This window comes from Misgurnus anguillicaudatus, chromosome 24 (genome assembly GCF_027580225.2).
Source record: "Misgurnus anguillicaudatus chromosome 24, ASM2758022v2, whole genome shotgun sequence".
Classification (NCBI taxonomy): Eukaryota; Metazoa; Chordata; class Actinopteri; order Cypriniformes; family Cobitidae; genus Misgurnus; species Misgurnus anguillicaudatus.
The window spans coordinates 26157845-26174445 of record NC_073360.2 but is presented as its reverse complement, the minus strand read 5'-3'; the positions used below and the strand labels follow the sequence as shown (position 1 = coordinate 26174445).

The 16601-nt window shown below is 44.5% G+C and overlaps 1 protein-coding gene across 1 annotated transcript; it reads right to left on the bottom strand.

Moving 5' to 3' along the window:
• Positions 1-936, bottom strand: LOC129438206 (olfactory receptor 52L1-like). Its single transcript, XM_055196846.2, has one exon. It carries the CDS (start codon positions 934-936, stop codon positions 1-3), a length of 936 nt encoding a protein of 311 aa, XP_055052821.2.
• Between the last annotated feature and the right edge of the window lie 15665 nt (positions 937-16601).

Sequence of the window (16601 nt, the reverse complement as noted above, 5' to 3'; positions counted from 1 at the left end):
TTACACTGAGATTTTTCTTTTAAAGATGTTTAGCAGATGTTTTCTTATTTTATGGCTGTTTAGTCCGTAAACAATTGGATTCAGAAGAGGTGACACTAAAAAAATAAGTATTCCCATAATCTTTTGCGGATTTGAATTAACATACGAGAACCTGTGAGACAGTATATAGAAAAGCACAGTTATTTCATATATGATAAAGATAGCCAGTTGAGCAAGACAGGTGTTGATGGCTTTGCTCTTTGCTTCAGATCTACTTGTGGCCAAACATGTAAGCAAAATCTTCACATATGAAAATCCTTGAATAGAAATAGTAAAAACCTGCCCAAATGCAGCTAACCATAGGCCATAAATGTTGTTAACTGTGGTATCGCTACAGGTGAGCTTAAGGAGAGAGGGGTTATCACAAAACACATTCACAATGTGAGACCTGCATCTAGAATGCATTCCCTGCAATGAGAACAACACAACAATTGTTAAAAGATCAAGACCCCACACAAGAGCAATAATTCCCATCACAACCTTCGGTGTCATGATAGCATTGTATCGCAATGGCATACAAATGGCAACGTAACGATCAAACGCCATGGCAGCCAGGGTGAACAAAACACCGCCACCATACATGTGGAGTAAGAAAGCCTGAAACACACAGAGAGGATAATATGTGTAGTTGGTTTCTGTTACAATGTCAGAGAGAACCTTGGGGAACATTGATGTGATTCCAACAAGATCATTCAGGGGAAGACTGAACAGAATGAAATACATTGGCTTGTGGAGACTTTGTTGTAACATAATGAGAAACAACAGAGTCAGGTTGCAAAAAACACTAAACATGTAGATAAAGATGCCCATGAAAAATATGGGATATTTGGCTCCTGGAGGGATGGAAAGCGGATCCAGGGTCAGCTCAAATCTGACGATGATGGATAAATTCTCCATTATAATTCTGTAGTCTGTGGAAATAGAGAATAATCTTAATTTTCTTTAACTTTAAATTGAAGAGGACTCATAAAACATTTCATTAATGTTACTTACCTCATGCATTACAATAGACCACAGTCAACTGAGTAAGCACAGTGAGACACACTTGTCTTATATGAATCTTTATGACGTCACCACATTACCCCAGACTGTCATGGATAATTAGCACTGAGAAGTATCAGCTGACGTCACTCACATCTCAAACTTGTCTTCCGCCATTTTGAGTACCTGAAATATGTTGTGAGCATCAAAATCGCTATTTTTACAACACTAAGAAGGCTCGACACAACATGATACTTTGCTCGAAGTATCACCTGTTTCTCTACACGTGAACTCGAGCACTGACAACATTGTTTGTGTACAGAGAGTTTACTAAAAAGAAAGGTTTTGAACAACTGACTTGTGTCCGCTCGCCACCATCTTGCCAGTCAAGAGGTATCGATCTCCGAATGCTCCGTAAGGAGGGACGAGATTGAAGATTAATAGCTCCTAAAGTATAGTTCCATATAAATGCATGGATAATTTGTTGTTCCCTTTCAATATGGTTCACTTCGCATTGCGTCAGTTGCTGACGCTATGGGGGAAACTCCTGTTTACTCCGTGATTGAAGCCTATTGGTAAACATCTGTAAAAAAGTACAGACCAATGACGTTTGAGCCTGCGCGCGGGATGGCACACGTCCTTATATAAGCACGGGATCAAGCGTCAAGAGCTCATTAATTTTCTCCTCACACAGTCAGCCGCGAGGTCTCTGGCACCCTCCTATGAATTCCCAGAGTACATCGCCGGGTGAAGACCGCTCATACGATGCATGGCTGTTCTATCTGTGTTACATGCCCCCCTCTGCTGTTCCTCTCTGCTGAGATGAATGAGGGGCGGAGCCATAGAACTAAGATAGATGCATAGGACAAGCAAACACGGGCGAGTCTGACCCCTGTTTTTCTGTCATAACACAGCCATTCGTGCTCTACGCTCGCAGAGTCCCTCGCTCCTTTCCCCCGCAGTAGCGAGGTCTCTAGCGGCTTCTTTGAGTCAGCGCGCGGTCTTACGGCTCTTTGCCTCTAAGTGCAGCTGTCTAGTGTTCAACGATTACAGAGCTTAATGCCCCTCCCCTTCTGGAGCGGCGCAATCTCATTCATCTGCTCGATAGGGCAAACACGCCGCGTTTGGAGCACCAAGAACACTTATTATAAGAGCCTAACAACCGGCCTGAGTCTGTCTCACTTCGGTAGAGCCCACTGTGTTTGTCTGCCCTGTCATTTCTCTCTGGCTTAGACGGAATCAGAGGCAGAACGAATTTGTTTGATAATAGGCTGAGGCCCGAACACCTCCCCTTATTCAGTCCCGTCCTATATCAGTGCGCTGAATATTGGTACATTCTTATATACCCCGGTTTTTCTGCCCTTTTAATAAACGGCAAAACCGCGGGCCTCACGGCAGACTTCCTCGCTGTGTATGAGTTCAGCCTGACATCAAACCACCTAGACATACTGCTCTGCTGTGAGCCGCTCTGGTCACGTCACTACAGAGGCTCGTGCACCTGAACGGCCAAGCTCTGGTCTTACTCGCAGCATAGCTGAGTCAACAGAGAACAGACTGTCTGGGAGAAGAAGGGTTAAGTCGCGCCTCGACTGGACTCCCCTGAAATGTTTTTTGTTCGCTCGCAGCCCACCTCAGTTTTTCCGCTACGATACTGACGGTGCAGGCGAGCACGGTCTTACGGCTGTTATTTTCTCTTCCTAGAGAGACGGCAGCCTCAGATTTTTCATGGCTCCAAGCGTTTGAATCGCGCCCTCTCCGGACGGCCACTCAAAAGCTTACAGCCAAGTGGTTTATGACGTTTTTCAGCCATATGGCTGGTTTATATCAGTGGATCCAAAGACGCTCACACCTCCGCTTCGCTCCAATACTCTGAGAAATTAAGGGTAATATCAACTTCAAGCGAGCTTGCTACCCGCCACAACGAGTTTCGTTTATGACGCTCGGAAGCGAGCCTAACACCAGAGTGCGCTCACAGTCAGACGCGCGGCATCTCGTTTAAGGCGGCCTCACATACCCCCCTAACGAGCCCCAGAAAGCTGAATATTGTGGCATTCTGTTCATAAGACCACTTCAGTTTGACTAAGCAAAGGTCCCGCCCCGAGCTTACGGCCGGGAAGCTTATGCTTTAAGTTACACACGGCTGCATGAAGTGCTATCGTTACGAGCTCGCCCAGCATCTGCTGTGGAATTAGACACGCCTTGCGACGGCAATCAGCCTTCGGCGCGTGAAACGCACGTTTGTCTCATATCAATCACCTTGTACTGTACATACGGTCCATTTAAGCAGATGATTCTAGCACTGCAGCACTCTCGACCGTGTTATTGTGATAACACGGTCGAGCAAACTACGGTGGTTTTCATTATTCACCGAGCCAGGCTAAGATCTCGCCCCCTGTACAAGCTGACGAGTCATCTCCTTATAAACTCATTGCATCGCTTTATAAGCTATGTTCAATCAGAGTGATACGCATCTCGTGCTTAAACCACCAAGGTGCAGACATATTAACCCGTTACGACGGGCGTATGGAGATTGCATCTGTGAGACACGACCTACGTGCCTTATGACACGTTGACACAAGCTGCTAGGACCCCTCTCGCGAGGCGTCTCGCGATGCAAAGTCTGATCTATTTCTGTCCGCTGACAGCGAAAAGTCTAAACCCCCACGAATTGTGGTGTGGAACGCTTTCTCCTCACTACAGAGGCTCGTGCACGACGGCTCTCTCCCCCTATGCTATATCTATGTGGGGGCGATAACAGCGAACCACGCTTTTACGACCGACCATTCATTTTATTCACAAGCCTGTCATCTCTCAGATGTGGACGGCGGCGATAACAGCGAACTACGCTTTTACGGCTGACCTTTCATTTTATTCATAAGTCTGTCATTTCTCAGATGCGGACGGTGCCAGAGGCACAGCGCTCAGGAACTGTTCAAGGTCCTGAATGACAGATACGTCTGACGTACATCAGACGATCAGCTGTTCATCTGCGTCACAGATCACTCACCAGCGCACCTGTCAGTTATCACCTCCCGTAACAATGATGCTCATTCGTGGTTAATCAACTCCATATATGGATTAGCTCTACCTCGGGCATGGTCTTAGAGGTTTCTCATTTGACATTTGTGACACAGCCGGCTGGTCCCCGCCATCCACGTTGTCAATTTTACAGCTTCGACATCCCTGCCTTGCGCACTACTGGGGTTTGTTGCATTAAAGGTGCACCCATAAGCTCAGCTGTATGCACAATATGGTTTTTAATTATATGCGTCCACCGTGCGCTTAGAGAAGCTCACATATGCACGCTATAAGATTTCGGTATACACTAAAGATGCGCTTGGAGAAGCTCACCTGTATACACGGCTGTGTTATCCTTTGTGACACATACATTGTTGTTCATCTGTGTACGTTCACGGTGCATTGGGTACCCACCGTTACATTCATCAACCATATCTGTACACATTCACGGCGCGTTCTGTGCACTGATTTATCTATATGCATTCACGGTGCACTGAAGGGTTCACCCGTGTGCGCACAACTTATTATCAGAACACATGACGGCACACTCGAGAATCTTGCCGGCCTGTGCATTATAACACTCTGATTCATCTATATGCATTCACGATGTATTCAAGTGTTCACCTGTGCCCGTGCAATTTATGGTCAGTACACATTTACGGCGCGCTTGGAAGCTCACCGACCTGTGCACTATAATATTACCTACTGTATATGCATCCCCGATGCGCTCGAGGGCTCACCTGGGCTCACACTATTGTGGTATCTGTATAATCTCACGCTACGAACCGTTCTGCCGCATATTATAGTCAGATTGGTCGTTCGTGAGCCTCGCAGATCACTCACTAAGTATGCCAGTTACTACAGTGGCTATTTGGATGGATCGTTGAAGCCATCGCGCTGGCTCACACCTTCCTCAATAAGCTATGATGTTAGAACCCAGTCTCTGCTTAGTTGGCTTCATCATGGGCTTGGTTTACAGGAGTATCTATTCTTGATATCTGCAATGCGGCTGGCTGGTCTTCACCGTCTACGTTTGTCAGATTTTACAGCTTAGACGTCCCTGCCCTACGAGCGCAGGTTCTCTCGGCTTAACCATGCACGCACATTCATGCGTTTAATGTGTACATCGGGGTGCGGTCAGCGAGCTCACCAACGTGACTCTGGACTTACTTATTCTCGCACACCAGCGGCGCGCTCTGTGATCTCGCCGTCTTGTGCTATGTTAGGTGCTTCCCGGTGCGTTTAATACCCCACCGTATGCGCGTTAACATTTTCTATGGTGCTTACACTTTTGCTTAAAGCTGTGAATATGCTGGATATAGGGCCACATACAGTGTATCTCTGGTAAGGAACCTCAGTCCATTGTGTATGCACGGCGTGATGGGATTACGTTCCCCCATAGGGTCAGCAACTGACGCAATGCAAAGTAAACCGTATTGAAAGGGAACGCTTAGGTTACTCACGTAACCCCGGATCCCTGAAATAACGGGAACGAGCATTGCGTAGCTGGCTGTGCTACAAACGTCTATGCAGCAAGTGTTATTCGGCTGCGCGCTTCCGTCGAATAATAATGAGCGCTTGACACTTGACCCCGTGCTTATATAAGGACGTGTGCCATCCTGCGCGCGGGCTCAAACGTCATTGGTCTGTATTTTTTACAGACGTTTACCAAAAGGCTTCAATCACGGAGTAAACAGGAGTTTCCCCCATAGCTTCAGCAACTAACGCAATGCTCGTTCCCGTTATTTCAGGGAACCGGGGTTACGTGAGTAACCTAAGCGTTTTGTCGCAAGTGAAACACAGTGTCCCAATTCAAAGACTGCGACCGTCTAATGACGTATTTTAAGACGTCCCAATTCGAAGGATGTTTAGAATGAAACCTCAAAATGCGTCCTCATTTCTCCGCGCTGTTAAGGATAGAACGAATGGATCCTTAACAGCCGAGGCTATGCCAAGAGTCATTGCGCATCTGCAACGGCTGCATATAATGGTTGGATATTCTAAAATAAGCAATTAAAACCTTTATTAAATAAAAGTTTTTTTTGTTTGTTTTTTGTGGGAATAGTAGTTTTTTTATTATTGAAAAATATGAAGAATAGACATACATTCAGGGAAATAGAAGACAAGTTACAAACAGAGTTTAACTTGCAGACAATAAAATAATAATACAAGGAAAAAGGAAAACAAAAAAACAAATCAGTAATTGGTTTGCATAAGGTTAAACTGTATAACAGTTATAAACTCAACATTGGAGTAAGAAAAGTCCATAATTTAAATAAAATCTTTGAATAAATCATCATAACATTTCAAAAAAAGTGTAAATTTTTTGTTTTTTATAAGTCTAAGAGATGTAACAATGGATCTTATTTCAGTAAGAAAAAGTGGAAAATACAAAGGGGATTTAAGCCATTTTTGTTTGTGAATGAAGAATTTACCATATAAAATAAAAAAGTTAACAGTGTTTTCAAGGAAAAAACATCTTGGGATATTCATAATAGAAGATAAAATCTTTGATAGTGAAGCTATGGGTCATATTTACATGGTTGAAAAGATAGACACTTAAATCAATCCAAAATTGACTGGTTAAATTACACTAAAAAATAGATGGGAAACAGTTTCATTCTCAGAACCAAAAAAGGAACAGTTCCCTTTCAGTCGGTCACTACGACGTCGCGTCGTGGCCGACGAGTTGGGGGCTCGCTTGGAGAGACCAATCTGCTTCGAGTACTACTAAAACGCCAATGAACTTGGCATTGAGATATTTGCATAATGCTGGCGCCGCCCCGCCAGGTGCGTATATAAGCAGCAGGTGCAAATATGGAAATTAGCTTTTTCGCTTCGAAAGCCGGCAGTATCTGCTACTGAAAAGCTACTCTACTCTGTTTGGGATCGATTTCTGAAGTTGGTCGGACAAGCAGTACCACAGCGGACGCTTCGCAGTATTCCACGGCTCTGCATCTTTTTTGTTTTGAGTTACAGGTGTGCGTTGCCTTTCCCTGTGCGCATCATCAACTGAGCATCTGAGTGAATTTCCCTAAAAGAGTGATACAGAGAGCTTTGTGCCTTGTTAAAGGCAGCCACTCTCTCGTATATCCGGAGATCAGCGTCCCTTTAAGGATGGCTTTTCGTCCGTGCGATCTTGGGTGCGGCAAATACATGGGTCCGAAGGGTATCCGAAGGGTCCGAAGGATGCTTGGGCATCGAGCACGCGGAGGCAGCGTTTGCTGAGGGTGAGTGTTCTCACTGCGAGAGCATGTCCCTTGTGGATTTGCGGAGACGGTTGTCTTTCCTCCGGGAAAAACGCAACCCGCGTCCTGCGAGTGTCGAGCGTCGCCACGGTGCGGCTGTGAGGCTCTCAAAGGATGACCTCCGTATCACTGTGCTGAACCGGCCGGGGGATTCATCCTCTGACGTGGTTCCCCGCTAACAGACATCTGCAGAGCTGCTGGTTGGGCGACACCTAATACGTTCGACACCCTCTGGTCGAGTTGCGAAGCCGGAGTTCGATCCAGAGATGGTGGCCGTGCTCGCTCGAGCGGCGGAGACCTTAGGGTTAGAGTGGGTTAACCCCCTCAGCCCAAACCGCCCCGTCTGGATGATTGGTTCTTCGGAGCTGCCCGGGCTTCACAGCCCTTCACAGCCCTCTCCTCCAGTGCCATTCTTCCCGAGGAGCTGACTAAAACTTGGAAGTCGCCGTTTTCAACCAGATTGCGGCCGTTTCAGCCCTCCCCCCTCACCTCCCTAACCAGCGGAGCCGTTAAGGGTTATACGGGGATCCCCATAGGTTTTTAAGAGGCGCTCGTAGGCTAAACCCCTCGCGCCCTCCCTCTATTCCTCCCTGGGACCTGTCCATGGTGCTGAAAGCCCTGCAGAGACCCCCGTTCGAGCATTTGCAGTCTGTGAATCTGAAGTTTTTGTCAATGAAAGCTCTGACACTGCTAGCATTGGCCTCCGTGAAGAGAGTAGGGGATTTACATGCATTCTCTGTTGATGATTCGTGCCTTCAGTTTGGTCCTGCTGTCTCGAGCGTAACACTGAGACCCAGACCAGGCTACGTGCCCAAAGTTCCCACCACTCCCTTCAGAGATCAGGTGGTGAGCAGACCCAACCATGGCTTTGTTGTGCCCCGTACGCACACTGCGACTCTACGTGGATCGCACGCAAAGCCTCAGGACCTCAGACCAGCTCTTTGTCTGTTATGGTGGTCAGCAGAAAGGGAAAGCTGTCACTAAGCAGAGGATGTCTCATTGGATAGTTGATACTATCGCCCTGGCTTATAATCTGCAGGGTATTCCTTGCCCCTTTAATTTGAGAGCGCACTCCACACGGAGTGTTGCCTCATCTTGGGCTCTCGCTCGTGGTTCCCCGCTAACAGACATCTGCAGAGCTGCTGGTTGGGCGACACCTAATACGTTCATTCGATTTTACAGTGTTCGTATCGAGCCTGTATCCTCTCGTGTTCTTTCCTTTCCAGGGAGAGCACGGAGAGCAGACTCGCAAGTTGGCTTGCAGCCTCCGACTGATGCTCCATAGCAGTGTCAGTATGAAAGGCCATCAGAACAAAAATGCGTAATGGTTTGAATTGTTCTTCCTCCGCTGCCTTGGCAGCCTATGTTGCGGAGTATTGGCTGTCAGCCTTTCACTAACTGTATCCTCGCGAACCTACGTGTTTGGCTCAGGCTCCACATTGCGTCCCACCAGGTTCTTTTGTGAGTATTTTCCGTGACGTCGTAGTGACCAACTGAAAGGGAACGTCTCGGTTACGGATGTAACCCTCGTTCCCTGAAGGAGGGAATGGAGACGTCACGTCCCGTCGCCACAGGTGCTGCTCCCTGCTGTCAGCCGGTCACATTCTCCCAGCTTTCTCAGCGAAAAGAAGCTAATTTCCATATTTGCACCTGCTGCTTATATACGCACCTGGCGGGGCGGCGCCAGCATTATGCAAATATCTCAATGCCAAGTTCATTGGCGTTTTAGTAGTACTCGAAGCAGATTGGTCTTTCAAAGCGAGTTTCCAATTCGTCGGTCACGATTTGACATCTCCGTTCCCTCCTTCAGGGAACGAGGGTTACATCCGTAACCGAGACGATTTCTTCAATGTCAGAGTACTTAGAGATGAGAGAATTAACAGGGTAAATTTTATGAAGAATTTGAAAATGGGTTTCTTTAACTTTATTGGATATATGTCACACCGAGGGGCTGGCTGTCAATAGGCTAAAGCCACGCCCCTCTTCAACTTCCACCTCGAGGAGGTCCCCAAAACCAACCCAATGACCAGACAACAACAAGGGCAGGTAAGTATAAAATTAATTCTTTATTGATTTAATAAATATTTAAAATGTTCTTGGGAAATGGGGAAGGGGGAATTAAAACTAATGTCTGTCTCTGCCCTCCAGGTGGGCCACGGACAGGGAACAAGGGGCAACGGAATGTCCAGGACACTGAGGACCAGGGGGAGGGCGTGGGACTCAGGCTCCAACCTGGTCTATACTACCCGTGGCGCGCTCCTTTGTCCTCCTGGAGGCAGAATCAAAAGTGAATGAGTGTTGTGGATTTTTATTTAGGCTGCGTACCTGGGGCTCCCTGGTGTGGGCTCTTCCTCGCACTTTCACAATGTTTCATCGAGTCACTCAGTATTTCCTCTTTCTTCTCCACAGGTAACAACTTAGGCACAAAGCACAGTTAATCGGCTTGGAATGGTTCTCACTTCTCTGCTGGACACAGCGTACCGTAAGTACAGGTTTCTTCGATCTCTACTCAGGTTATTCACTTTCTCTGTTCTTTCCTTCACAGGTATCAACTTGGACACAGAAGCACAGTTAATTGGCTTTGAATGGCTCTCAACTCTCTGCTGGACACAGCATACCGTAAGTACAGGTTTCTTCGATCTCTCCTCAGGTTATTCACTCTCTCTGTTCTTTCCTTCACAGGTATCAACTTGGGCGAAACGTCTGATGGAGTAAGTCATCCCTACGTGGCGTCGGGGGCAAACCCTCTCGACGGCTGTGCGATGGCAGGGGGGTGGGATAACTCAACGTCTCACCGGGCCGAGCGCTTCCCTTTCCTCGCTGCCGTCAGGCGTTCGAACTCTGGACAGGGGCGCCCCTTTGTAGAGGCCACGGGACGATGAGAATCACTTCACCTCGCTCTCTGCAACAAGAAGACTCGCACAGTTTACAGTATTGAATGGTAATAGCCACAAATTGTACTCACAATGCTGCTGCTTCTCCAGCTCTTCGTTGTCGCTCGCACCACCCACCAAATGTCTAGGCGGGAAAGGATCGTCCCGGGGCACTGTGCTACTTTCTGAGATCTGAAGCACGCTCACAACATATGCAGGGTTGAGTCAAGCTAGGGCCAGCAGCCTCTTGGTCTTCTCTCGCCGAAGTGCGTGAAGGCGGGGGTTAATCTGGCAAGACACATAGCAATACACCGCAACCCACAGCAATATACAGCACCACGTCAAAAATAAAGGTTTCCACAGCACAAGACTCACCCACCACTCCAAGTGTACGAAAAAGACGCTCGTCTTCCTTCACTTCGCTTAGTTCAGATTTGGCGATGGAAATATGCGGCCCAGCTAGTGGTGTCGTTGTTGTGTCTGCTTCGGTAAGTATTTCCTCGGCTCACCCACCACGCTCTGTTAGGGGTAGGGCCGTCCTCCTTCTCCTGGAGGGAGTTAACATAAGCCAGGTCAATACACAAGATACTTTCAGCTAGATCTAGGTACTCACAGCGATGCCGTTTTAAATCCCCTATTTCACTTCGTCTCAATCCGTCATGTGTTCGTTCTCCTCACAACCTTTAAGGTTCGCGATGACTTCCCAATCAACAGTTCCAGCCCAAAAGGTCTCAACAGATCAACGTTTCAAAAAAGAAGCCTCCGGTGCAGTGCTCCTTTAACTCACAGCCCCGTCCTTTTCGCCTCTCCTGGCTGCCGCACTCTTTCCTCTCGCTATACGGGGCGTGTGGTTCAGTCTACCCTAGGCAATACATAGGAGCTCATGCCCGAAACAACTCTCCCCTTGTGTGCTGCTACAGCTCCATTTATGTGGCCCGTCCTCATCTCTTCCTCCAATCAGAGCTGCTACTTTAATGTGCTGCACCTGTGTCTGTTTCTGCATAATTTGCGTTGCCTGGGAGACCAGGAAGTGAAGGGTGCGTTTAAAAATTCTGTCCGGGCGGAACCTCTCCTCTCCATTTTCGGTTCCGCCCTAAGTCACCCGGTGACATCTACAAAATTTACTAGACAAGAGCCAGGATTTCCTCCAATTTACATTTAAAATAATTGAGCCCCAGTAGAATTTACCTCTAGGAGTAATTTTCCTTTTTGATTGAAAAACTTTACAAATGTGTCCATTGTTGCATTTTCTGTCCAAAAAGTCAATTCCATCTAGATATAGGGAGGGTTAAACACAATTACCTATGTTATATTTTAAATGATTACTACCTAAGTGTACTAATCCAGCTGGGATAGCTTTAATCAAAGAATTATACTCCTTTAATGGGACTGGAAAGTTATGAAAATTCAAAAATTGCTCATATGTTAGAATATTACCAGTATCGTCAAATAGAGATAAAATGCAATTGAAGTTATTAGTAAACCATCTAGAAAAGAAGAGTGATTTGTTATTTATAGTTATATCAGCATTGTTCCATATGAGAACTTTGTGTGGTGAAAAGTTATGTACATAGCACAGTTTCCATGAAAGAAGACAATGTTGATGAAAGTAAGATAGGGGGATAGGTAATTTACTAGGCAGATAATTGCATTTTAATAAGAAGGACAAGCCACCAAGTTTGTTGAAAATACTATTTGGGATAAAGAACCATTGGGATAAAGGATTAATAAGGGGCCAGTCACAACAAAAGCGTTTATGGCAGTTGCAGACGCCTTTTTTGAATGATATTCTATGGGCAGGGCACGATTGCCTTGCGGTTTTTTGCCGCCTGCCGCGCACACGTTTTTGAAGGAGCGCTGAGAGCGGAGAAGCGCCCGACGTCATTCGCGTCTTTCCATTGTCCAATCGAATGAGGGGAGAGGCGGGCCTTACGTTGTGGTGAGGGAAGTTTTTACAGCTGCTTTGAAGAACCGGACTCCACTCGCTCACTCTCTCCTACGTGTTTGTGCACCTCTCATCCTCAAACAAGGTCAGAGCAAGTGTCCTCTTTTTAAAGTTTCTGCTAATATGACAGTTAACAGCAAAAGAGCGCTCACGCTTCAATATTTGATTGACAAGACAGCTGACTCGGTGATTGCTCTGCACTGCGTCGCACTGCTCTTTTTTAAAAAAAGGCAGTGTGTCGCGTCTTGCGTTTGCAAGCGTTTAAAGCGCTTTTGGTGTGACTGGCCCCTAAGACTAGCCTGGGTGCCAGCCGATCTTAGCCCCGCCCACAAGAATGTGAAGACGGGAAGATCGGTCTGGCGTTTCTCCGTTGAGGAGCTACTATGCTCAGACAAATGCTGGTCGAACTAATCAAATTGTCAGGGCGGGCTTTATACTATGATGGACAGATAATCAACAGTAACGTAATGAACCACGTCACCAAAGAGCGCGTGTGTTGAATGGCTGCCGCTGTAGAGTTCAGATGTGTGGATTCTGACATTGAGTCTGTTCTAAAAGATATCGACAGAGCATTGCTTTTAAAAGAGGAACAGAGAAACGCGAGCAGGGCATTTGTTGATGTTTTTGCCGTCCTTCCTATTCGGCAAAAGTTGGTCGCAACTGAAATGGCTAACGTTGTCACGGCGATGCAACTCAGCGTGCACGACGAGATGGATATAATTAGCGGTCGTTGCCAGCTTCTTTTCGGAAGCCCGGAATCGTGGTTGCTGAATAAGTGGAGGGACATACTAGGCTCCAATATTTTCAAGCCAACGTAATGGGTATTGTCGTGGATGAAGTTCACCTAACGTACAAATGGTAAGAGATAGTCTTACTCTATGACTTAGTAAATACTTCATGTTGTGATAAACGAAATGTTGTAAACATAATAGGTGTTGATGTTCATTCGCTAACTCAGTATAATCACAATGTTAGTGTCATTGTAGCGAAGTAACCCACTAAACACAGGACGTCGAATAGACGTGCAGATCGTGTCTATATTGGGTCCGTCGGTCATGGTCAATGACCAATTCTGGACATCTATTCGACGTCCAAACTAGGTCCACTATTTGGACGTCCAACCATGACCCTACTTGGACGTCATATTTACGGGCAACTTTTGATGTTTAAACTGGGTAATTTTTTGGACGTCATTTGGACGTCATATTTACGGGCAACATTTGACGTTTGAACTGGGTAATTTTTGGGACGTCATTTGGACGTCATATTTACGGGCAAGATTTGACGTTTGAACTGGGTAATTCTTTGGAGGTCATTTGGACGTCTATGACAGGCCTATGTCTATATAACATGATTAGGCCTATAAAAAATTTTTTATTTACAAATATCAGCATTATTGTATCAACATGATTAATACTTACGAATAGTCTGTATTATTTTATACAGTACTGTGTTTTTTGCTTTCTTTATTTATATACAAATTCATCTAAATGTACAATTAAAAATCTGTAATTAAATGCGTAGTTCGTTATATTAAAATATATGACCATACTAATAATTTAACATGAAAATATTCTTACCTATTCTCATAATGTTGCGTTCGTGTTATGAATGCAATAAGTGTGCCTTATGTACAAAATTAACATATGGCCGTGTGGCTGAGTGGTTAGCGAGACTGGCTTGTAACCCAGAGATCGGTAGTTCGAAACCCGCGGCCGGCAGGAAACGACTGAAGCATTCGGTGTTGCAATGGATGGGTGAAGTGCAGAGACAATCATTTCTTTTTGCTTTTTTCATGTCTTTTTTCCTAACACGGAGGTCCTACGGATGTAAACATTTAGACGTGCAGAAGACGTCGCAAAAAAGACGTCGCCTGGCGTTACAAAACAACCCCTTTTATGTACCGAATTCGGACGTCCAAAAATTACATGAAAAAGACGTCATTCTGACGTCATTTTGCGCAGTGGGAACTAGCAGTTCGGTCAGGCTGTAAAAGACGTAACGTACGTCACACACTCCGTTGCTCTGATTGGTCGTAGGTCTATCCAATTGAGTGCAGAGGCATTTTTCGGTTGAGACACGCCTCATAATTATAGCTCAATGGAGCGGTATCAGACTCAAATTCTGACTAGAATTGAGTATGACAACGTCAGGCTACCCTAAGACATCTTTTTAACCAGTTTACTTTAAATGTATTTACTGTAAAATCTAAAAAATCAGTCCACCTTCACTTCTGGGATTAGAAAGTAAATCTTTTTTTAATTTGTGAGGCCTATATCTCCAAATAAAATCCAAAAATATTCTATTGATTTCTTTAATTGTTTTATCATTAATGAATAAAGAAAGAGTAGGGTATACAAAACGAGAAAGTCCTTCCACTTTAGACAAAAGAACTCTACCATAAAATGAAAGGTCTCTTTGTAGCCAAATGTTAAAGATATTTTGGGTTTTTTTTATTCTATCCAAAAAATTTTGTTGGTGTCTGTTATCTGGCTTTCTATAAATATATATACCTAGGTATTTGACACTGTTTTTAACTGGAATGTTTCATGAACTGTAACAATTTCCCATTTAGAAATATTAAGTTTTAGGCCTGAGGCACAGGAGAAATGTTTAACTAATTCAAGCGCACAAGGTAATGATGAAGTTTGTTTTAATCCGAATATAAAGGAATTAAGTATAATCTTACTTTACCATTATGTTTTTCTATATGAATATAACCATAGTTTACTAGTGTGTGTTTACCATTATGTTTTCTATATGAATATAACCATAGTTCACCATTGTGTGTATGAAATTTACCAGCATGCATTGCAGTATGTTCTTATACATGGCGAAGGTTGTTACATGTCGAAGGCCGAGACAAAAGACGTACTCTTGACAAAGTGATGCCATATGTTTTCCATATGATACAAACCATATGTTACTGAATATTAGACCATATATGGAGTACATGGGGTGGGGAGGCCACCTTATATATACCACTTGGGGTACAGTAAAACTTTAGTGGATCTTGCAAGATCTCCTCACGGCTTTATTTTGCTGACAATAAAGTCCATCTTTGAAATCAAAACCTAAGATTGAAGATTGTTTCATGTGAAAAAGGGAAACCACAACATTTTGGCGTCACGAACAGGATAGAAAAGGGCTGAAGTACCGAACCACCTGGGCGGACCTGACGAACAACACAAACAAGAATGGCCATATACTAAGGTAAGCACTTTTTGCTTATTAATTAGGTTTGTGTTGTTTGCCAGAACTGCCCAAAGTGGTGAGACATTTAAGCTCTTCTAAATTTAAGAACCATATATGTGAAAGGGGTTTTGATTTCAAGGGTACAATTTAACAAAGGCATGCATGCATGAATCTGTATTGACTTACTGATGGGTTGGCTATTAAGACCATAGTGATTTGACACAGATTTGTAAGTGAAGAGAACGCGTGTAAGGTAATATACAGTGTTGAGGAAGTGTTTATCTGTATATTGTTTATGTGTCATGTCGAGGAAGTGTTATTGTTGCATAAGGTAATATACAGTGTTGAGGAAGTGTTTATCTGTATATTGTTTATGTAACATGTCGAGGAAGTGCTATTGACACATAAGGTAATATTGTGTGGAGGAAGTGTTATCAATATTACGAGTTGATATACAGTGTTTATCTGTATATTGTTTATTAATCATATGGATGGAGGTGAAATGATTAATGGTTTTTAGTGTATAAGTTAAACTGTGTGGTTTTTCGGTTTTAAGTGTTGGAGTACTCTGTGTCTGTGTCTGTGAGCGTGGGAATTTTGAGTGAGGTTGCAAGCTGCAGTGAGACTGTTAAATAAACTTTGCATCTGGCAGACAGTGAGAGCGTTTCCCTTGGACAGGCCTTTGGGCTGAAAAGGGGGGGGGGTCTTATTGCTGTCTGGTGGGTGTAGAGTGAATGTTTGATAAGCCCTATATACATAGGGATACTTATGAATGTTTGATAAGCCCTATATACATAGGGATACTTATGATTGATGAGCCCTGTAGATAAAGGGACAAAAGACTGACTGTATAAGCCCTAAAATAATAAAGGGTTAGAGTGTGCGTTATGAGCCCTAAACATGAAGGGAGCCCAAAAATAAATAAAGGGATTGATACGAATGCGAGTTTCTTACTGAAGGTTTGGTCAAAACAAAGTTTCTGTATGAAAAATAAAGGTTTAACTAAGAAATAAAGATGGCTGATATTGTTGTTTGATATGTTTTGGATTTGAAAACATTTTATACAATCTCCTTTCAAAGCATAAAAACCTGTGGGGACGTATAGGAGAATAAACAATTGAACGTATAAAATTCAATAAACCCACAAAGTGTACTAAGGGTTTTTGTATTATGAATAAAGACATGGCATTCAGTCCTGTTGAAACTTTGGGATCAAAGTATCCATTGTGTAAGGATCTTATAAATAAAGTGTCTAAAAAATGGCAAAAACGTACAAAAAACATGGTCACCAGATGGCCAGAA

Excerpts from the sequence above, each read along its gene's own strand:
- LOC129438206 (XM_055196846.2), bottom strand. The coding sequence starts at position 936 with ATGGAGAATTTATCCATCATCGTCAGATTTGAGCTGACCCTGGATCCG.